The 24,434-nt window shown below is 39.0% G+C and overlaps 1 protein-coding gene across 1 annotated transcript in view; it reads right to left on the bottom strand.

Annotated features, from left to right (window-relative positions):
- The window catches only part of LOC139469854 (uncharacterized), a 28,957-nt gene extending 15,667 nt beyond the window's left edge, over positions 1-13,290 (bottom strand). Inside the window, exon 1 of the mRNA XM_071252167.1 lies at positions 13,101-13,290. Coding sequence (XP_071108268.1) covers positions 13,101-13,257 — 157 coding nt within the window. The 5' untranslated portion in view covers positions 13,258-13,290. The remainder of the gene's footprint in view (positions 1-13,100) is intronic.
- Positions 13,291-24,434: the final 11,144 nt, after the last annotated feature.

Below are 24,434 nucleotides of genomic sequence, written 5' to 3'. Positions count from 1 at the left end.
TCACACATTACACACCGAGGGGTGAACCCTGGCCGTATACACCTTTTGACAGAACAGCTTGCACCCAGGGACACGTCAGAAGCTGTGATATGCCTATATGTCCCTGTGATGATATAAAGGCATGATGGAAACGAGAACGGTTATGCAAGTCTTATTATGGTTTTACGCCGTTTAAACAATATTCCAGCAATATCATGGCGGGTACACCAGAAATGGGCTTCATACATTGTGCCCATGTAGGGAATAGAAGCTCGGGCCTTCGGCGTGACGATCAAACGCTTTAACCACAAGGCTACCCTACCGCTCCTTGTTCGTCTGAGCTATGCGTGTGACATAGGCTACACGTTCATGGAGATAATTAAATCAAATACTTTGATTTTGATTTTCTGTATCTATATCTTGTAGTTGGTCGCACCGAATTAAACACATTAAATACGACCCAGAAGAATCGGAAGAGTGATTTGCATTAGCTTGAAAACAACATCACTTCTACTTCATCTTGTGTCAACTGAAGACAGAGTTTAGGTATTGCTTCGAATCACATCTAATATACTGATTCGGTGTTTTTAAATATCAATTTCCTATGGAACGTTTAGTGTTGCTGGTGTGTCAAACTGGCTTCATGTTATTGATGAGATAAACATTAAATACACGAAAGGAAGGAGAGTTATTTTCTGTGATTGCTGGGGTTGAGGTTGTGGTTGAGGTTGTGGTTGTGGTTGTGTTTGGGGCCTAGACGTTGAAGTGCACTGTGTGATTTTTGTCAAAATGCCCCCATTGGCTTATGGCAGTGAGCAACTGTTACATTAATATACACGATAAAAACTGGATTATCAGACATACAATGGGACGTTTGAACAACTTTCCTGGACTGCTAATTCTCCCGTTTGTAGTCCCCCTTTAAGTAATCAGCGAGGTCGCCAGGTTGGGGAATCTAGACTGGTGCCTGTGCGATGTCCTTGGCAGGAAAGAATTAGCCAAATAACTCTTGAAGGTTCTTAGATAGGGGATTTTACCAGGCTATCGCTGCAAGGACCGTGATTAACAACTAAGCAGGGTGGTGGTGCTAAGAGTTCCTTTGACTGGGGATTTTAGTATTGTCAAACATTGTTCAAAATATTTATATATATATATATATATATCCCTGTATTCCTATCAAAAGCCTAGTATGATGGAATAACAGTGGCCTACTTTGAGTCGCCGTAATAGAAATGGTTCTTTGATGCCGAACAGACTGTGGACATAATGGCCTGGTACTCAATATACTCCACACCTGTTTACAATTAATCACGAGACTTCACAATCATCTAAAAATGACAAAATCTCACAAACACCCGTTTGATCTGGGGAATGGAACCTCTTTCAGGGAAGTCCTACAAGGGCATCATTCGCACACACCGGAAGTGAGCGACCAGTCCTGATCGAAAGTCAGTGTTGGGAAAGTACTAGAGTAAATGGCAGCTTTATGCAATGGGGCGTTGGTCTATTTGCGCAGTAAATATGCGTCGCTAAGCAAATTACATGCAAACGAGATTTTGACATTTTGCTGCTGAAGACGACCAGTCTAACTGCAATGGAGCAATTGATACTGCCTCTTATCTAAATTATTCATTATAATAGGTTGATATTTCTCTCATATTTCTCTGAAAATGTTTTATTCTATATAAAAGCTGTTGATTTAGGAATTTATCACACACATTATTAATACATGTTAGTTCCATGTTACAATGTTTATCTGTATGCTGAAAGAAGGCGGGATAATATAGGTCTCCCAAGTCGCTCCTTACGTTAATCAAAGAGCAGTGTTAGATCACTGACAAAAGTTATCATGAACTGATGACACTGTTGCTATGATCACTACTCTGAGATGCGGGGGCACGGGTGGCCCGGTCGTCTAAGGCGCCGCGATTCGCTGCGCAGAGTTGCAAGTCAGTTGCAAGATGCAAGTCAGTGTTGATAGTACATTAGTAATTAACGCTAATAGATCAACAGGGTGTAGGGAGGGCGGCGCTGTGTAATAGGGAGTGTTGACCGGGGCATTGTATTCATGTTCGGCCAGAAGATGAACATATTAGCTGCAACAAAGATCTTATTATGTCTAATAATCATATAATAAGTAATGAGACAAGCTCACGTAAATGTCAGCTACTCTGGTGTGGATAACAAGAGAAAACTAATGATTTCCAACGTATCAAACCGAATAATTATATCGATAAACTAAATTTTATTTAGAATGAGCTACAGAAAAATATAAGATATCATTATTCAGTTATATTGTTCTAATTTATTGCTTTTCATTAACAAATATCAGTTGTTTTCGCAATTTTGATGCCATCTACTGCAATATTAAAAAAACCTTTAAACACTTTTCTATGTCATCGTCCAAGGAACAGCGACTTGCCATGCAGAGTTCCGTTCCTTAGCCATGCCAAGATCCACTAGTCATGAATTCGATTCACAGATTGGATTCTAGTATGATCAACGTGACTTTCACGAAAATGGTAAACCTCAATTTTCACCGTTGCTTTGTCTCACCCTAATCCGACAAGAAAATACCCGTGTAATGTTTGCAACTCCATTATTATCAAATCAACCCAACGGATATCGAAAAATTAAAAAAACTAATATTCATTAATGGTAAATAACTTGTATGATCTTGTGTAAGATTCCACCAAATTTGAATATAGCACGAAGAGCGCATCGACCCTCATCTTGGTGACGTCACGCTTTCGAAGGCTTTGAATGTGTTGGCCCTTATCACCAGAGGCGAGACAATACAGGGAATGAAGCATGCGTCAGGTCATTATCACGTTATTAGCGAGGTGGGCAACGAGACATTAGCACCCATTAGTCCGTCCTGTTAGCAATCTCTCACACTAACACAAAAGCCAGGCTACGATCAAGCAGCGACCATCAACACCTTTTTTGAAGAACTAGCAAGATCGGTATCTATTGCAATTGTGATTATAGACACTGAATGTCTGTAGAGAATCTCACCTGGTGTCTGTTGTTATCAGATATATCAATACGAATCGATACACGTTTAAAACCCCAACGCGTGCAGAGGAGTTTTAGGCTTGTATCGATGAGTATATCTATATGATATCAAGGACATGAGGGTGTTCTATTTGACATCCAAAATCATTCTTCCCTCGTTTTTAATTTGTAAACATTAATAATCAGTGTAGTTTATGTACAACACACAATGGAAAGATTAAATGGTAAGAAATTAGAGATGTCATTCGAATGGTCTGCAAAGCATCGTGATGCAATTTCATAGCAGCGACATTCTCCTGTGGAAATCAGTTCAGGGTGCCGTTGTACAAAACAGCTTCAGCGCTACGACTGTCGAAAGTCTATGTTAAGGCATGGGAGTAAGAGCACCATAGGGCTAAGATCGCTTTGTACAACGGTAGCATGGATGATAATAATATATCAATAAAGTTGACTTAGGAATGCCAGTCTCTTTATTTTTTCTAAGCGACGTTAAGGACAGGTGATCCTAGCTTTATGAAAACTACTTGAGAAATGTAAAAGCATCCATGCCCCAACGTCGCTTAGAGATTATAGTTGAAAGTCAACTTTGTCTTCATTATAAAGTGCTTGTAAAGTCCCGCTTCATATCTATATTGCCACAATCAGCTTGATTGTGTGCAATACAAAAAGCCAAACGACGAGATATATATGAGAGATTTACTTAAGACACATCTGGAGTTGTTTTCTGAAACAGAAATAGTTTTACGATCCGAGGGCAATGTATAATGTGTTATTGAAAGCGGCTGGAGACTCATCATGTACATCAGAAAGTATGGGTGTACCCCCGGGGCTGTTTAAGAAATTAAAATGTTTGTAGTTTCATGTTTCAATATTGCGAAATTAATTGAGAGAATGACAAAATGTCAAACTGTGTCCTTTACCACCAGCATATGTGGCAATCGCATGAATTCTCAACAAGCCACACAACACAGATCTGAAGAACATGACAGAAGGTTCAGTTGTGCCCTTATAACACTACAATGTGCTGGAAATGCTATATTTTAGAAGTTAAAGTAGACACAATGGATAACAACTTATGGATATATACTGTATTTATATTTGTATATACTTTATCATACTTTTTATACTATACTAACGACTTTGTTATCCACACATTGTGTCTACTTTGTCATCCGTCGTCATCTAAGAAATACCTATCAAAAACATATTATTTTAGAGCTGTTCGGGAACTATTGTTTTCATACCTTAGCATTATAACTTGCTTATTATCAGTTACTATCTTCTATTTGTTTGGAAAATGGACCTTTTGTACTCATATGTACTTCATCACGTACAAACATAAAAAATTGCCGCTATAAGAAAGAAAAAGGGCAACATGTCAATCTTATGTACATTTCCAATTATTTTCAAAAGAATATTCCAAAGATTCCGTTGAGTGAATAAGGTCCCTTTTCTTACGTCCCTTTTCTTCAAACGTAATTTACGTAGTTGTTTTTTCTCTGAAAATGCTAACACATTTTCTGAACATCATATATATCAGCTGTCTTAAAAAGAGTATGATTGTGGTTTTGTAAAGAAAACAAAAAACTAGTTCAGCTATCTGAAAAGATTCTTGACGTTGTCACAGTGTCAGTGACTTTGAACCTTGGACAGATCAAAGGGTGAACACAGCGCACGTTATTGCAAAAAAACAACATGGCGTGTCAGTAAAGTGTTTGTTCCCAGCATGCTGGATTCACTGGGAACTTGTAGGGCGAAACTGACACTTCTGTTGGTGTCCAGCTGAGCTGGAAGGAATAAAAAAACTAGTTTCTTGATTACGTGTGTAAGAAGTTCGGTTGTTAATTTACAATGATGTCCGATGCAAGTCCCTATTTTGACTTGTGCCCATATGTTTTTGACTTGTGCCCAATTTTTTTGTATGTAAACATATGACTTGCCTTTGCATGTGTTTGTGACGGGTGTCGCCGGTGGGGTAGCATACGTCCAGCTTTTCGTGAACGCCCCGTGGGGATTCTATGTTAGAATAATCCCCACCAATCTATGTTGGTCGTAGGATCATTGCTTCTTATGTCAATCACTGGATTGTCTAGTACAGGTTCGATTATTTACAGGCCGCCGTCATATGGCTGGAATAGTGCTGAGTGCTGTGTAAACAACAAAGAAAAAGACACACAACAACTTGGCATCATATCATTTATGAACTCCCGTTTACTTATAGACTTCAGTTTACTTATAGACTTCAGTTTACTCATAGACTTCAGTTTACTCATAGACTTCAGTTTACTCATAGACTTCAGTTTACTTATAGACTTCAGTTTACTTATAGACTTCAGTTTACTTATAGACTTCAGCTTACTTTCAGACTTCAATTTACTCATAGACTTCAGTTTACTCATAGACTTCAGTTTACTTATAGACTTCAGTTTACTTATAGACTTCAATTTACTCAAAGACTTCAGTTTACTCATAGACTTCAGTTTACTTATAGACTTCAGTTTACTTATAGACTTCAGTTTACTTATAGACTTCAGCTTACTTTCAGACTTCAATTTACTCATAGACTTCAGTTTACTCATAGACTTCAGTTTACTTATAGACTTCAGTTTACTTATAGACTTCAATTTACTCAAAGACTTCAGTTTACTCAAAGACTTCAGTTTACTCAAAGACTTCAGTTTACTCATAGACTTCAGTTTACTCATAGACTTCAGTTTACTTAAAGACTTCAGTTTACTTATAGTCTTCAGTTTACTTATAGTCTTCGGTTTACTTATAGTCTTCGGTTTACTTATAGTCTTCGGTTTACTTATAGTCTTCAGTTTACTTATAAACTTCAGTTTACTTATAGACTTCAGTTTACTTATAGACTTCAGTTTACTCATAGACTTCAGATTACTTATAGACTTCAGTTTACTTTCAGACTTCAATTTACTCATAGACTTCAGTTTACTTATAGACTTCAGTTTACTTATAGACTTCAGTTTACTTAGAGTCTTCAGTTTACTTATAGACTTCAGTTTACTTATAGACTTCAGTTTACTCATAGACTTCAGTTTACTTATAGACTTCAGTTTACTCATAGACTTCAGTTTACTTATAGTATTCAGTTTACTTATAGACTTCAGTTTACTTATAGTATTCAGTTTACTTAAAGACTTCAGTTTACTTATAGACTTCAGTTTACTTATAGACTTCAGTTTACTTATAACCTTCGGTTTACTTATAGACTTCAGTTTACTTATAGACTTCAGTTTACTTATAGACTTCAGTTTACTCATAGACTTCAGTTTACTTATAGACTTCAGTTTACTTTCAGACTTCAGTTTACTTAAAGACTTCAGTTTACTCATAGACTTCAGTTTACTCATAGACTTCAGTTTACACTTGCTCTGCTCAACCCCCAGGGAGAGAAATGCATACATATGTCATTAAGGTCTTCCTGTATTATCTCAGCTGTCGTTTGAAACCTACAATGACCTATAATGTAGGGTTCAAATGGCGTAATGGAGCGGCTGAATAACGTGACATTTGGTTAAAATCCGTGTTGCTGCAGTAATGATGCCTTTAATTACAATATATTGATTTTTAAATGCCATCTCTTGTAAATTCATAATCAGCTTTAATCAATGTATGGGAAGTGTGTATTGGACGATGTTTGATAGCTTGTAAGCGTTGAGTGAGACTCGAAATCTAACACAAGTGTAACTATCACAAGTAGAATAGCTGAACACGTGGTAAAAAGTGAATTTGGAAAAGCGATTTAAATTTGCACAATAATTGAACTGATTGGTGTAATTTAGCCATCGGTTCAGTATTGCCACCTGCTGCTGAGGGACCGACCTCTAGATATTCTGGTGTGGGGGTGCGGGGTGTGGGTGCTTGGGCTGGGGGTGGGCGGTGGGGGTTTGAAGGGGGAATGGAGGGAGGATGTGGTGGATTTTATAATCTAAAAAGACATCGTGCCAGAAAATTCTTGAAAAAAATAATTACTCTTCAGACTATTGAAAACAACCTTGAACCACAAAAATTACATTGTCTTTTCCTTTAAAACACAATTCAGGCTCATACTATTACTAGAAAAATACCTGGCTTTGAGACTGTAACTATAACTATAACTATAACAATATTTAGACCCTAGACGAAACCCTAGCCCCCAAGAAAATCAAATGGTCAGTCCGTAACAAGTTATCCTTTCCCGTCTTAAGGTCGAATGAAAAGTTCGCTTAAAGGAAAACATTCTCTAAATTTAACCGTCCTACGTTTGAAAATCAATCACATCGGAATCGCTCTCGGGAAATCTGCACAGTAAAGCACAGAAACGCACTATTTTGAACATCAATTGTCACAGGTATGAAAGTAAACCACAAAACAGTTGGTTAAATCACGAGTTTTGAATAATATGAGAACTAATGTTCATTATCTCTTAGTTCAAATTACGACATATTGTGCCATGATGCTAGTGATAGAACTGCATTCGGTTTATAAGCAAAACACAACTGGCTGCACAAAGCCAGCATCTAGAGCACATGTAGCAAATTGATTGGAGACATGGGCCAATAGCAGTTTGAGGTGCAAACGTTAATAACCTGAATCCAGAGTGCCTTTACAAAGGATAAATTAAATAAGTCAAGATTATTTATTAATTAAAGTAACTACATGAAGGAGGCATATTCATAATGAATATTAACCATTTACTGAAATAGAAAAGAACTTTTGTTTCGCTCTGTGTTTGCACGTAGGTCCAATACATTATAAAGAGATTTAGATGATTGACTGATTGACTACACTACTACACCATCACACCACTATACCACCACACAATCAAACCACTATACCATCACACCACCACACCATACCACCACTATACCACCACCACATCATCACAACACCACTGCAACACAACACCACTGCAACACTACACCATCACACCGACACACCACGACGGCACAAAACAACCACACTACAACAGCACAAACCACTAAACAATCACCATACCATCACAACACCACTACAACACCATCATAACATCAACACTACATCACCAGCACCCACTACTACAACACCGCACAAAACCACGCTATGTCATGCCAACTCCGGGACACACCGGCTCCAGGAGAATGTAACTGCTTGTATTTGTTGTAGAACAGTTTATGAACTTGTTGGATTAAATTAGTGCTTCCAGTCGATGTGGCACAGTACGTCCCCTGCCTATCTCATCTCCTCGTCCCCCAATGGCAATGCTGTCTAAATAGTCGTTAAACCAATGGCTCCACTACATGCTAATCCTAGTTAGCCTCGTGGTGCTCGTTGGAGGGAAGGTCATATGTTTCAAGTACCCGTGTGTTGCAATTTATTCATTAACACCAGGATACGCATCCCAAGTGTGCCTTTTGACATTTGGCATCATGTCATGACCAGAAAACCACGCTAACTGATATATTTCAGGGTTGTAATTTATGCATTACTATGTGTGTACTTGTCCCTTTGGGTCCAGTTTTAGGTCACTCCCATGATTGTGATTTCTGCTAGAGGTATAAAACCATTGACCATGTCTTTGTGAATTTGTACGAGATTTCGAACTATATCATTCTTTCTTTGGAGAATTAATCTCCCTTAGTCGTGCAAGGATCGTATGATCCTAGTAATAGCAGTATTACTAACAGTGACTGTAGAATGGTATTAGTAGCAAAGATTGTAGAAGAGTATTAGTAGCAGTGTTGTAGAAGAGTATTAGTAGCAGTGATTGCAGGACGGTATTAGTAGCAAAGATTATGGAAAGGTATTAGTAGCTGTGATTGTAGAAGAGTATTAGTAGCAGTGATTGTAGAAGAGTATTAGTGGCAGTGTTGTAGAAGAGTATAAGTAGCAGTGTTGTAGAAGAGTATTAGTGGCAGTGTTGTAGAAAAGTATAAGTAGCAGTGTTGTAGAAGAGTATAAGTAGCAGTGTTGTAGAAGAGTATTAGTGGCAGTGTTGTAGAAGAGTATTAGTAGCAGTGTTATAGAAGAGTATTAGTAGCTGTGTTGTAGAAGAGTATAAGTAGCAGTGTTGTAGAAGAGTATTAGTGGCAGTGTTGTAGAAGAGTATTAGTAGCAGTGATTGTAGAAGAGTATTAGTAGCAGTGTTGTAGAAGAGTATTAGTGGCAGTGTTGTAGAAGAGTATTAGTAGCAGTGTTGTAGAAGAGTATCAGTGGCAGTGTTGTAGAAGAGTATTAGTGGCAGTGTTGTAGAAGAGTATTAGTGGCAGTGTTGTAGAAGAGTATTAGTAGCAGTGTTGTAGAAGAGTATCAGTGGCAGTGGTGTAGAAGGGTATTAGTAGCAGTGTTGTAGAAGGGTATTAGTAGCAGTGTTGTAGAAGAGTATTAGTAGCAGTGTTGTAGAAGAGTATTAGTAGCAGTGTTGTAGAAGAGTATTAGTGGCAGTGTTCTAGAAGAGTATTAGTAGCAGTGTTGTAGAAGAGTATTAGTGGCAGTGTTGTAGAAGAGTATAAGTAGCAGTGATTGTAGAAGAGTATTTGTGGCAGTGTTGTAGAAGAGTATAAGTAGCAGTGTTGTAGAACAGTATAAGTAGCAGTGTTGTAGAAGAGTATTAGTGGCAGTGTTGTAGAAGAGTATTAGTGGCAGTGTTATAGAAGAGTATTAGTAGCAGTGTTGTAGAAGAGTATTAGTAGCAGTGTTGTAGAACAGTATAAGTAGCAGTGTTGTAGAAGAGTATTAGTGGCAGTGTTGTAGAAGAGTATAAGTAGCAGTGATTGTAGAAGAGTATTAGTGGCAGTATTGTAGAAGAGTATTAGTAGCAGTGATTGTAGAAGAGTATTAGTAGCAGTGTTGTAGAAGAGTATTAGTGGCAGTGTTGTAGAAGAGTATTAGTGGCAGTGTTATAGAAGAGTATTAGTGGCAATGTTGTAGAAGAGTATTAGTAGCAGTGTTGTAGAACAGTATAAGTAGCAGTGTTGTAGAAGAGTATTAGTGGCAGTGTTGTAGAAGAGTATTAGTAGCAGTCTTGTAGAAGAGTATTAGTGGCAGTGTTGTAGAAGAGTATTAGTGGCAGTGTTGTAGAAGAGTATTAGTGGCAGTGTTATAGAAGAGTATTAGTAGCAGTGTTGTAGAAGAGTATTAGTGGCAGTGTTGTAGAAGAGTATTAGTGGCAGTGTTGTAGAAGAGTATTAGTAGCAGTGTTGTAGAAGAGTATTAGTGGCAGTGTTGTAGAAGGGTATTAGTGGCAGTGTTGTAGAAGAGTATTAGTGGCAGTGTTGTAGAAGAGTATTAGTGGCAGTGTTGTAGAAGAGTATTAGTGGCAGTGTTGTAGAAGGGTATTAGTAGCAGTGTTGTAGAAGAGTATTAGTAGCAGTGTTGTAGAAGAGTATTAGTAGCAGTGTTGTAGAAGAGTATTAGTGGCAGTGTTGTAGAAGGGTATTAGTGGCAGTGTTGTAGAAGAGTATTAGTAGCAGTGTTGTAGAAGAGTATTAGTAGCAGTGTTGTAGAAGGGTATTAGTAGCAGTGTTGTAGAAGAGTATTAGTAGCAGTGTTGTAGAAGAGTATTAGTGGCAGTGTTGTAGAAGAGTATTAGTGGCAGTGTTGTAGAAGAGTATTAGTGGCAGTGTTGTAGAAGAGTATTAGTAGCAGTGTTGTAGAAGAGTATTAGTAGCAGTGTTGTAGAAGAGTATTAGTGGCAGTGTTATAGAAGGGTATTAGTAGCAGTGTTGTAGAAGAGTATTAGTAGCAGTGTTATAGAAGAGTATTAGTAGCAGTGTTGTAGAAGAGTATTAGTGGCAGTGTTGTAGAAGGGTATCAGTAGCAGTGTTGTAGAAGAGTATTAGTGGCAGTGTTATAGAAGGGTATTAGTAGCAGTGTTGTAGAAGAGTATTAGTGGCAGTGTTATAGAAGAGTATTAGTAGCAGTGTTGTAGAAGAGTATTAGTGGCAGTGTTGTAGACGAGTATTAGTGGCAGTGTTGTAGAAGGGTATCAGTAGCAGTGATTGTTGTAGTGGTTTCAGTGGAGGTTGTTTTGGTGGTTTCAGTGGAGGTTATTTTGGAGATTTCAGTTGAGGTTGTTGTAGTGGTATCAGTGGAGGTTGTTGTAGTGGTTTCAGTGGAGGTTGTTGTGGTGGTTTCAGTGGAGGTTGTTTTGGAGGTTTCAGTTGAGGTTGTTGTAGTGGTATCAGTGGAGGTTGTTGTAGTGGTTTCAATTGAGGTTGTTGTAGTGGTTTCAGTGGAGGTTGTTGTTGTGGTTTCAGTGGTTTCAATGGAGGTTGTTGTAGTGTTTTCAATGGAGGTTGTTGTTGTGGTTTCAGTAGAAATCATTGTAGTGGTTTCAGTGGTGTCAGTGGAGGTTGTTGTAGTGGTTTCACTGCTTTCAATGAAGGTTGTTGTAGTGGTTTCAATGGAGGTTGTTGTTGTGGTTTCAGTGGTTTCAATGGAGGTTGTTGTAGTGGTTTCAGTGGAGGTTGTTGTTGTGGTTTCAGTGGTTTCAATGGAGGTTGTTGTTGTGGTTTCAGTGGAAGTTATTGTAGTTGTTTCAGTTGAGGTTGTTGTAGTGGTTTCAGGGAGGTTGTTGTAGTGTTTTCAGTGGTCTCAATGGAGGTTTTTGTAGTTGTTTCAGGGGAGGTAGTTGTTGTGGTTTCAGTGAAGGCAGTTTCAGTGGTTTCAGTGGAAGTTATTGTAGTGGTTTCAGTGGAGTTTGTTGTGATGGTTTCAGGGGAGGTTGTTGTAGTGGTTCCAGTGGAGGTTGTTGTTGTTGTTTCAGTGAAGGTTGTTTCAGTGGTTTCAGTGGAAGTTATTGTAGTGGTTTCAGTGAAGGTTGTTGTGGTGGTTTCAGTGGAGGTTGTTGTTGTGGTTTCAGTGGAGGTTGTTTCAGTGGTTTCAGTGGAGGTTGTTGTTGTGGTTTCAGTGGAAGTTATTGTAGTGGTTTCAGTGAGGGTGGTTGTGGTGGTTTCAGTGGAGGTTGTTGTAGTAGTTTCAATGGAGGTTGTTGTAGTGGTTTCAGTGGAGGTTGTTGTGGTTTCAGTGGTTTCAATGGAGGTTGTAGTGGTTTAAGTGTAGGTTGTTGTAGTTGTTTCAGTGGAGGTTGTTGTTGTGGTTTCAGTGGTTTCAATGGAGGTTGTTGTGGTGGTTTCAGTAGGGGTTGTTGTAGTGGTTTCAGTGGATGTTGTTGTAGTGGTTTCAGTGGTTTAAATTGAGGTTGTTGTAGTGGTTTCAACGGAGGTTGTTGTATTGGTTTCAGTGGAGGTTATTGTAGTTGTTTCAGTTGATGGTTGTTGTAGTGGTTTCAGTGGTTTCAGTGGAGGTTATTGTAGTTGTTTCTGTTGAGGTTGTTGTAGTGGTTTCAGTGGAGGTTGTTGTTGTGGTTTCAGTGGTTTCAGTAGAGGTTGTTGTAGTTGTTTCAGTGGAGGTTATTGTAGTTGATTCAGTGGAGGTTGTTGTAGTTGTTTCAGTTGAGATTGTTGTAGTGGTTTCAGTGGTTTCAGTGGAGGTTATTGTAGTTGTTTCAGTTGAGGTTGTTGTAGTGGTTTCACTGGAGGTTGTTGTTGTGGTTTCAGTGGAGTTGTTTCAGTGGAGATTATTGTAGTGGTTTCAGTGGAGGTTGTTGTAGTGGTTTCAGTGGAGGTTGTTGTAGTGGTTTCTGTGGTTTCAATGGAGGTTATTGTAGTTGTTTCAGTGTAGGTTGTTGGAGTGGTTTCAATGGTTTAAATGGTGTTGTAGTGGTTTCAGCGGATGTTGTTGTAGTGGTTTCCGTGGAGGTTATTGTTTTGGTTTCAGTCGATGTTGTTGAAGTGGCTTCAGTGGTTTCAATGGAGGTTTTTGTAGTGGTTTCAGCGGTTTCAGTGGAGGTTGTTGTAGTGGTTTCGGTGAAGGTTGTTGTCGTGGTTTTAGTAATGTTTATTGTGATATATTGGTTTAAGTAGAGGTGGAAGTAATAGTTGTAGTAGTTGCGGTTGTACTGGAATTAGTAGTTGCGGTTGGAATAGAGATTATTGCAAGACAGTATACAACGGTACGTCTCAGATAAAACTTGGAGCGATTATCTGTAGACACTCAAATCTTCTTTGAAACAAGCAAATCAAAGACATCAATGCGGTTTTTAGAAAAAAAACATCCCTTACCTGGCCATAGTCTCCTTTTTAACGATAATCCCTTTTGTGGATTATTCCATGTGTAATCTGCATAATCCCCCGACAGGTGACGATAATCCATGGCCCTGGCGTGTGCCTGGCTAAGCACAAGGACGGACAACACCACACAGCTAGCTAGCACCTTCATCCTGCCGATACGTCCTCGGTTCTCCCCACTCTATCACTACTGGTGCCTTAAGTGGCGCTCTCAACTGCGCGGGGGCGGTAGAGCGCTGCGCAGTCGGGACGCGACAGGGGGTGGGGGAGGGGAGGGGCGTGGTCTAAAGAAACAGCTTAATCGACCTGATTTGCTGCGTGAGGAAATTGATCCGTATTGATCCGTGTTGACAATGCTCACTTAGGTAGTTCCTCGTGCGGTGGATGGGGAACTGTGTCTATAACAGAACATTTGTCATTTGTGTTTGCTAATTAAAGTGAATTATTCATTAAGGTAATGTATTTGTCTACCGTTTTATGTATTTTACTACTGACGTTTTTTTATCAAAATGCCACCCTGTGCAGTTAGTCGTGAAATATAATACTTAAGACGAGTTTACTATATCCACTGGCACGTATCAAGTAAATACATCGTAATAAATATCGACAACGAAACATCAGCACGGTCGTATTAAATTCACAATAAGGTAATACATGCACGGTTATCAAATGGGCTAACAAACTGGCGAAAAGTCAACAAAACACTAATATGCCATCATGCTTGAAAAAACAATTCACATCAGGGTGTGTACAGCTACTATTGTTTTTCAGGACAAGCAGCTTACAGAACCCGTCTCTGGAGACAGGAGTATGGCTGTCGTGAATGACGTACCAGGAATACCCTGAGGTCTGCACTTGTGAAATGTTAGGAAGCCTGTGTCAATAAACTGTTAACAAGTCATTAAAAGTAAAATGGTTAGTTTATTGGAAATCGCGAGGGTCATATTCGCGACTCTGAGGAAACTGTGAACAACCTAACCTGAACGACGTACCCCTTAAATGCAATCAATGAAACACTTAAAATGTAACATTGTACTTGTATGTACCATAAGAAAACAATGTACCTCTAATATCGATAATGTGTCGCTTCAATGTGAACAATTAGCCACATATATGCTAACAATTTCCCCCTCAAACATGATTTATCAACCACTTAAAAGCCAAAAATGAATCCCTCAAATGTGAACACTGCCATTTAAATACCAACAATGTACCTTTTAAATGTAAACAATGAACCACTTAAATGTCATCAGTATACCCCTCAAATGTGAACAATGAATCAATTAAATGTCATCAATATAACCCTCAAATGTGAACAATGAAGCAATTAAATGTCATCAATATACCCCTCAAATGTGAACAATGAACCACGTAAATGTCATCAATATACCCCTCAAATGTGGACAATGACGCAATTAAATGTCATCAATACACCCCTCAAATGTGAATAATGAACCACTTAAATGTCATCAATATACCCCCCAAATGTGAACAATGAACCACGTAAATGTCATCAATATACCCCTCAAATGTGGACAATGACGCAATTAAATGTCATCAATACACCCCTCAAATGTGAATAATGAACCACTTAAATGTCATCAATATACCCCTCAAATGTGAACAATGAACCACTTAAATGTCATCAATGTATGACTTACGTACGGACAATGTACCCATGAACTGGGGGTAAAATGTGAACAATCTAACCTTGGGCTGCACGAACACGCTCTTGAAACATTAACCCCTGAAGTGTTAGCGTCCCTTAATGTCACACTGCTGAACTGTTTCATAGCCGTGATAACGGACAACATTAGCGCCAATTAATTTTGATTACTTATTCACGGGACTCTTCAAATAGGCACTTTAATGCAAGCCTTTATGTTCCATTGGCCTTCTGTGCGTTCACTGAATTACACACCAGTTACTGGGCACTGATAGGGCGATCAGATTTACATGTATGGATTCCTGCGCGATACATTTCTACCCGTGTTCGCAAGATAGTAAAGTACTCGGAATCCTGTTAAACATTGTTCACTAAATGCAGAAGAATAAAACCGCCACACTTGTCATGGAAACACAGCTTCTATTATACACGGTAGTTAGTTCTATGGAAGTACAACTTCTTTATAACAATGAATGCGACGTTTTGGTGCAGATACAGACACCGTTATCAAGTTCTGTTTCCATTATACAAGGTTAAAAGCGAAGCTAAATTAATTAACTTGGTACTTGACCTATTCACATATTGATATTCCAGCATGGCTGTGAATTTGTTAAAACTGTTCAGATCCAGGTATATTCCTATGAAAGGTTGGTCGGGTAGTTAAACAACACGAAATACAGTTTACCTTTATTGTACGAATGTACAAAGCCGGATGGTGAAATATATTCGATTTTCCTTTACTTACCTGTTTTAACGTCTCAGTAAAACACGAGAGTCGTGAAAATACAAGACAGGGGAAGGTCATTTCACTGTTAAGATAATATCAGAAACTGAGTGATTATCACATGATTTGGAATCACGATAAGATTAGGAACCATAAGACACGAGACTTAAAAAACGTATTTGGTATAATCCTATTTGGAAACATGTTGAATTAAATATTGATGTATCACCCAGGTGTGACAGCCACTAGTGCAAATGTGACACATTCATGGCGTTAAAAAAACTCGCGTGATTTCTGTCAGTCGCGTATCCTCCCGACAGATGTTGATATACTAAAACTAATTTTTTTTAGAAATTTACTCGTCTCTAATTACGGTAGTGAAAATATTGCACCAGGATCTCCTGATGATATCTACTGAATAGTGTGGCAAGTTCTCAGATATCTTCTGAATCGTCATGAAAATAAATAAATGACAATACACCTGATCACTCATGGGTATACCTTGGTGAAATGTTAACGACTGTATAACATTAGAGAGAGGTGAGGTGAGGTGAAATGGGGTTTAACGTCGCGTCCAAGATTATTGCACTTATATAGCGATGTGCATGCACGTGTATGTGTGTGTGTGTGTGGCTGCTTATATTAGTCCGGACTGATGCCGATTTATAGTGCTAGCTCACTGGGATACCATGCCGCAGTTTAACATGGATACCCCACTCAGACACAGTATACTGACGCCAAGCCGACCAGTCCTTGCTTTAGCCCCGTAATGAACGCCGAGCGCCAGACAGGGTAACAATAAGTACCATCTTTTAACGTCTTTTGGTATGTCGCGGCTGGGAATGGAACCCCGGACCTTCTGCTCTCCGGGCGGACGCTCTACCATTAGACCACGGAGGCGGTCAACATTAGAGAGAACACATTTCGAATGTTATATATCAGGTAGCCAAGAGGGAAACGCTTGAGTAGAAGTCGAAAACCTGCCAGCATCAGGTGTCTACTAGTATTTCCTGTGCTTGACAGTCATAATGACTGTAATCTCTAAAACAGATAAAGTAAGCCATTGTAGGTTAGATACATTGTCTGTAGACGTGTTAATGTTTCCGTCACTGAAACGGCCACAGGGAAGAGGGGATGATTAGTGTATAGAAATGGGAAATGTCAGCGGTCTGTATCGTGTCTGTAACGTGTCTGTAACGCGTGTGTGTGTGTGTGTGTGTGTGTGTGTGTGTGTGTGTGTGTGTGTGTGTGTGTGTGTGTGTGTGTGTGTGTGTGTGTGTGTGTGTGTGACCGCTGTTTGAAGCAACAGCTGCACTGACGGCGATGTCGACTGCTGACTCTATATAGAATCAGTTACACTGACGGTGATGTCGACTGCTGACTGTTTGAAGCAACAGTTGCGATGACGGCGATGCCGACTGCTGACTTGATATAGCAAAGGCGCCACCGACGGTGACAGTACTGAGAACCATATATTGTCTAAGCACATCGTTATCCGTGATCGATATAAATATTATCTGGAATTATCTCGGACTGTGACAGTAAAACGTTTACTCTCGGGATGATCCCTATGATTAAAAAGGGTGTTTATAAATCCTTCCGACATCACGCTAAACCAACGGAGGAATCAACGACAATGTTCTAGGATAATGTTGTACGACATGAACGATATATTCTCCCCGACAGCACATCCTTCATGTATCAGTGTGTCTGTCTCCCAAGCCCAAGTGTAACACTCACAGTATTCTTTGCAATCCATTATCGTCTACGAGTGACTCCCATCGGCGAGAAGCTTAAATGATTGATTTCGTCTTACTTAATTACAGACATGTATTGCTGTTAACAAAACTTCCGATTAATAATCGATTGTGTGACTTATTCATGGAGTTGTTAATTCATCACAATGTGTTCTGACCTCAACTCGCTACTTGACCTTGGTCAACTCGGGTTGCCTTATCACTGAGAACGTGGAATAAAAGTGATGACAAATATCACTCAAACTTCAGCCCAATATGGCATTAAACTGACATCTCATCATACAGTATAATTTCCTTTAAATATGCAAAAAATAATTCGTTAGAAACGGTACTAATATGGTCATAAATCGTTTGAACAGAATAAAAACGTTGAGGAATGAGTGTCAAATCCACACATTCTAACAAACAGTGCTTGACAGTCAGATAATTACTAGCATTCCTGACTGTATTCATATTGTTGTTGATTCAGCTAGGTTACGTAGGCCATTGCCCATGTCACAGCAGTTGTGCAGCAGTCATAATTATAAATGAAATTTACATCAGCAGTCTTGTCCTTAATTGCATAGGCTTTTAAATATACATAGCCAAATTTCTTATGATATTACACTGATCACTTGACATCAAGATTTTGGATTTATGTAACATTGGAAATACATAGTAGTTTCTTGGAATGTAATGTTCACGCAATTTGGCATACACCGTGCATACAAACAAGAAATGATACTCATTCAGTATTCATAACGTATTGAAAGTCTTCATAAGTGAGTGAGTGGGTTGACATTTTACATCACATCGGTAATATTGCAGACATATGTCTTTGACAACAAGGTATGCATTATAAGGAAGATTTCATGATCCATCACATAATATATTTTTTCCTGTGTATCTTATTTCTAATCTGAATATCTGCACACATACCATCTTTATATTAGTGTATAAAGATTTATCAAAAACATTCTATATTGAACCAGACAACATGATATGATTTAGAAATCGTAAAAAGTTGACATATGAAAAACTGTAAGATGAACATGTCAAGTTGCTTGTTTGTTTGGGTTTTTTAACATACTAAAATATTTTAATATTCCAGCTATATGACGGCGGTCTGTAAATAATCGAGTCAGGACCACACGATCCAGTGATTGACATCATGAGCATCGATCCACGCAATTGGGATAAGATGACATGCATCAACAAGTCAGCGAGTCTGACCACCTGATTCCGTTAGTCGCCTCTTACGACAAGCATAGTCGCCTTTTATGGCAAGCATGTGTTGCTGAAGACCTATTCTACCCCGGACCTTCACGGGTCAGATGTAATTTACAAGTAGTTATAAGATGGCAGTGAACTTAGTCGTATCTTCACAGGCATAAACTGAAAGTAGTAACATTAACTTATTTCTTTAGAACATTCAAGGCTGCGAAATATTTCATTGTGCTACATTGTGTATTCATATTGATGGACAGTGCAATAACTAGAATATATCATAATATATTATGTAAAACTGTTATTTGATCATTAAAATGTTATGATTATTGGACATTACAACATAAAAACAGGCAATAGATCGCCTAGTCTGTCTCATAGTCTCTGAACCATATTATTTTCCCTTCCGCCAAAAATCTAAATGAAGCAAGACTAGATTTTCCTCATCCCATCTCAGTGGTGTTCCTATTTAATATAAATAGAGTTATTTGTTTCGAATACAATTGTATATTTTCAGAGAGTCTATAGACCGCCAACAACCAAAGTTAGGCCACTCTACCAGACACCATGGGGAATGACGATACCTCTACCAGCTGCATGGCTTCACAGCAGGATCGACACCTTGCCCCCAGCTGCTGGCGATTATTTGCAATCTAAGCCGAAAATTAAAATACAAAATTCGCTTCGACCAAAATGTGGCAAATTGAAAAATTCCTTTGAATGGCATATGGTTTTACAGACCCCCGTCGAGGGCACAGCCACGAACAATCTCAGTTAATAATTATGTACTACCAATTTAGAAAACAACTTCCTACCATCATCACAATTTGTAAATCAATCCTTTAAAAAAAATAAGAACTAAATGAGAATTGATATTGTTAAAATATCATTTCATGGATAGTTATTCCTTGTGATGGAAAAACAACACAGTTAAGCAGGACATGATCTTGGATAATGTTATCTATATTTTCCCCGACAGCACATCCTTCAATGTCTGTCACCAAACCCAAGTGTAACACTCACGGTATTCTTTGCAATGCGTTATCGTCCACAACACTCGTGACTCCCTCGGCGAGCAACTGTTAAATGATTGATTTCGCCTTATTTAATTACGGAAATGTATTGCTGTTTACTAAACTTCCGATTAAAAAACGATCGTGTGACTTATTTATAGAGTTGTTAATTCAGCAAAATGTTTTCCCAGCAGCAACTCGGTCTGCCCCTTACCGCAAGGTCTTCCGCCAACTCAGATCGGCTTAGGGACCGACGATCTGATATGCTGGGGGTGGGGGAGATTTGTCTGGTGGAGATTAGATATGTTATCAGTTTCAGCTGCAAAGCCACATATTGCTGTTAATTAAAACGTTGAGCGTAAATATTTTTGGGAGAAAAACACCTTGCAACAATGTAATCTTTGAGGCAGACACGTTTTTTCTTTTGTCACAACAGTCTGAAGTATAAGTAATTTTCTCCAAGGACCACACCTACTATACGTATACAGGAAACTACGTTTATAACGAACACGCTTATAACGAACTGACGGATATAACGAACTGTTTCTGGTCCCAACCATTTGCTGTTCATATGCTGTAAATATGCTTATAACGAACTACGGTTATAACCGTAGTTTAATGTATGTAAAATATTTCGAAGACTTAATACCCGACTTCATTATCCGTCCCACGACATGTTTGTACCTGTGTTTCAGCATCATACTTCTAATCTAAGCATCTCTTTCCATTAGTGTATAATGTTATGAAATAAAGCGACAAAACCCTTTTCATATCCAACAGAAATCCTGACATAAAGCAGAGTCGATTGTCCAGTTCCGACTATATCACGAGCATGCGTTTGTGAATCACTATCAAATAGTAATGATAAAGGAGTTCGCGAAAAGGTGAGCGTATCCTGTCCAACCGGTGGCACACATCACAAACACATGCAAAGGCAAGACAATTGTTCAGCTGAAAAAAAATGGCAACTGATGTTACAAATCAACTTACGGTACAAAGCATTATTATTTCATTCAGAAAGTATAAATACTGTCTAGCTAAAGAAACTATCTATGTATGAAGACTCGGGGCTACATATCGTGTGATGGTGAAATGGAGGCTGTACATTCCTCAGAGAAGGCAGAGATTGGATTTGGGGTGACCGGAGGAAAATGTACAGGAAAAGTTACATTAATTACAAATTGAAAGGGACCCGTGAAGATTCCTGGTTAGAATAGGTCTTCAGCAACCCATTCTTGCCGTAATAGGTGACTTTGCTTGTCGTCAAAGGCGACTAACGGGATCGGGTGGTCAGGCTCGGTGACTTGGTTGATGCATGTTATCAATCGCAATTGCGTGGATCGATGCTCATGATATCAATCACTGGATGTGTGGTCCAGACTCAATTATTTACAGACCACCGTCATATAGCTGGATTATTGCTGAGTGAGGTGTTAAACAACAAACAAACCAAACAAACAAACAAATTGAAAGGATGCTCTCTCTCTCTCTCTCTCTCTCTCTCTCTCTCTCTCTCTCTCTCTCTCTCTCTCTCTCTCTCTCTCTTAACAATATAAACAAAACACGTGTGTATTGAAAAATGTCATTCAAAAGTGTTGCACAGATTGTTATATTAAAATGAGAGACGAACTATTCCTTTCTGACTTTATTCCTGTAACCATATTACCTATAACGTGTCTTCCTACAGTCGGACGTGGGATGTCATGAGCATGCGCATCTTCCCGAGCCAAGGGAGTTAACTGACTATAAAAGTCCAAATTCCACTTTTGCACCAGTGGCTATTACGAGTGATGCCCCTTCTATGCCCCACCTATTTACCAATCAGATTCCACATCTCATATCACTTGCATTTGCCTCTAACAAAATGGCGGCGCTAGTCAAGACTACCTGATCGATAATCAAGATCAATATTCTAATAAAATGGATCTTACATCGCGAAGTGCATCATGTCACGTGAGCACATTGATCAAACACTTGAAAAGATTTGGAAAATATCTTTCGACGCCCAGTTGACGGTACACATCCTTTGCAAATCCTGCAGTCGACCGAAATCTGCACGTTGAAATCCATGTTGTTTAAGAACCGGATGTCGATATCGTTACGCGATTTTGATATGGACTCGTTAGTCCAGCCAAAAAACAACTCAGTAATTCCAGCCTAGTTTATCAAGGGTGGACACTGGACAGTCAGTTAACTCCCTTGCCTCGAAAAGGCGTGTTTGTGGGACCATATACATATGACTTAATAATTCTGAAACAACAGGTCATAACATTTGCGGGGAATCACAAGCAAAATGTGACACTTTAACATACTGACGGCATATGTGTCCTAATCTGATTGGGTGAGAGAGTGAGTGACGTTTACCATACTATAGTCCAGCGATCACGTCACTCTTCCCTTAGCGGTAATACACACGTGACATATGACTAGTTTTCTGGGTAACATTTCACTAACGTGACATATATGTTTATATATATCTTCTGTACTGTAAGAGTACAAAAGATGATGTGAGTGAGTATGGTTTTACGCCGCTTTTAGCAATATTCCAGCAATATCAGGACGGGGGACACCACAGATGGGCATTACACATTGTACCCATGTCAGAAATCGAACCCGGGTCTTCGGCGTGACGAGCGATCGCTTTAACCACTAGGCTACCCGACCACCCCCACATTAGATGATCTCGACCTGCTCCGTATATACTATAATTATATATAACTGTCACGTATGATAATCTAGGGTTACTTCTATCATATGTAGAACTTTCATTGAGGATATCTCTATCATCTTTAATGTAACATATCATTTTGTAATATTTTATCTCAAATTGGTTACAATAGTTCAATAATTCTATTATTGCTTTTGAAAGTATGTATGTGATTAATTAATACTATATGTATAGAACATATAATACAATGTTTTATAGATTTTGTACAAAGGATGTGCAATATTAAAGGAGCAGTATGACATATATAATTAAATTTCCCTTGTGTTTATTAAATTTCCTGCATTCTGATTAGCTGAATTGGTCACGTGTTATTGCATTCATTTCACAATGGTTGTAAAACATGAAGCCACGCCCATCGAAGCGGACTACTTTATAACTACGGAATGTCGGGGAATCCCAATATTACAGTTGAGGGAATTCCCTTTCTGCTCATGTGTATCGTCATGCACAAAGCATTTAGCGACATTTATGCATATTCAGTGTCCAAACAACCCTTTGAGATCGAAGGCCGAGAAGGAATGAAACAGCAAACGAGCAGGCTCCCTCGACTGTTTTTTCCCCGCTCGCCTCGGTTCCACAACTTTCTTTTCTTCGGGGTTCATTTCTAACTAGCATTTTTAAACTGTATCTTCCCGTTCTCCCAGATTCATACAGTTTGCACATCGGGTTTTCGATTCATACCTCAATGAACCCAAAATACACAGTCAATCCTTATATAACTTGTACTATGGGTGGCAATACACACACGTGACACAATATAGTCTATAGGTTGGCAATACACATGAACGTTACATAGAATTATTATTTGGGGTTGGAAATAAACACAAGTTCGACATATTACTGGTCTTTGGGAAGGCAATACACATGAGTGAAATCATTTCTTCGCAAAAACAAGTGAAGACATAACGTTCATCCCTCAAAATTCCTTTCACCTAAGGTCTCAGCATCTCTTAAATTGTGCAATTATCAGAAATATAGACTGTACATGTGTACATGTGGACGTTAACACCAAAATGTTAAGGCAATATGTGGATTTTATGTTATATTTAAAAAACGTTACTTTAAATATATGTAAAAGGCTAAAAGTCAATACAATTAAAATCTTATAATGCAACGTGACAAGACTTGTACATGTACACAGGATCTTGGTCACAGTCACGCGGCATTGATAGGTGGAAGTTGAGATCACTGACGTCAGTCTGTTTCCAAATCTCCACGCTTGGGCCTCATCATTGATCCCAATTTCGGGCTATGACGAGAGATGCACGTGGAATGTTATATCGATGGCTTTGTGTGGTGTACAATGACATCAACTTGGCACAAGGAAGACGTGCAGCCAGACACAGTTTTAGAACTCCTCCCCCCAAAATAACGTATGAGTTTCGTTATCAGAACTGACAGGGACAAGATGAGAAAGTCGGTAAAAATAGATATGATCATTGAAGAGGGCAAAGATAATTTGTGTGGGAACTTCCAACCAATTATAGTGGAATTGATGAATGTTTGCACTTAATGACTGCAATAAATCAGTTTCACATAATGCCTTATAAAATCTTACAGACGTAAAATATGTCCTAATTTGTTTACGAAGCAATTCGCGTAAACATGTTTCTTATTACGTTAAACTCCTACGCTACTTGATTCTTCGTCCGTTGTTTGGTATTATGATCATATTGTACCAGTAGCAAAACAAAATGCGAAACGAGGCGACAGAGACAATTCCTGACATGCCAGAATGTGACGTAAGTCGCTGTATGACAGAATGACGCGAGGATAGGGAAGAGAGAGGAAGGCTTTTGGGGTGTGTGTGTGTGTGGGGATGGAGGAGGAGGGGGTGGGGTGGGGGTGGGGTGGGGGGGGGGGGGGTTCAGAGACAACGTGGGGCCTGTTTGCCCCACAACGAGACGTAAAGATGAGTTAGTAATGTCGACGGACGCTTCTGGTTTTGTTTGACGTCTAGTGTTGTCTACGCGTCTGATGTCTGAAGTTTGATGTTGTCTACATGTCTAGTGTTGTCTACGCGTCTGATGTCTGGAGTTTGATGTTGTCTACATATCTAGTGTTGTCTACGCGTCTGATGTGTGAAGTTTGATGTTGTCTACATGTCTAGTGTTGTCTACGCGTCTGATGTCTGAAGTTTGATGTTGTCTACATGTCTAGTGTTATCTTCATGTCAAGTGTCTACAAGTTTGATGTTGTCTACATGTCTAGTGTTGTCTACGCGTCTGATGTCT

This window comes from Haliotis cracherodii, unplaced genomic scaffold, assembly GCF_022045235.1.
Source record: "Haliotis cracherodii isolate W230 unplaced genomic scaffold, xgHalCrac1.p SCAF_1, whole genome shotgun sequence".
NCBI lineage: Eukaryota > Metazoa > Mollusca > Gastropoda > Lepetellida > Haliotidae > Haliotis > Haliotis cracherodii.
The sequence above is the reverse complement of the archived record's forward strand: the minus strand, read 5'-3'. Positions and strand labels throughout refer to the sequence as shown.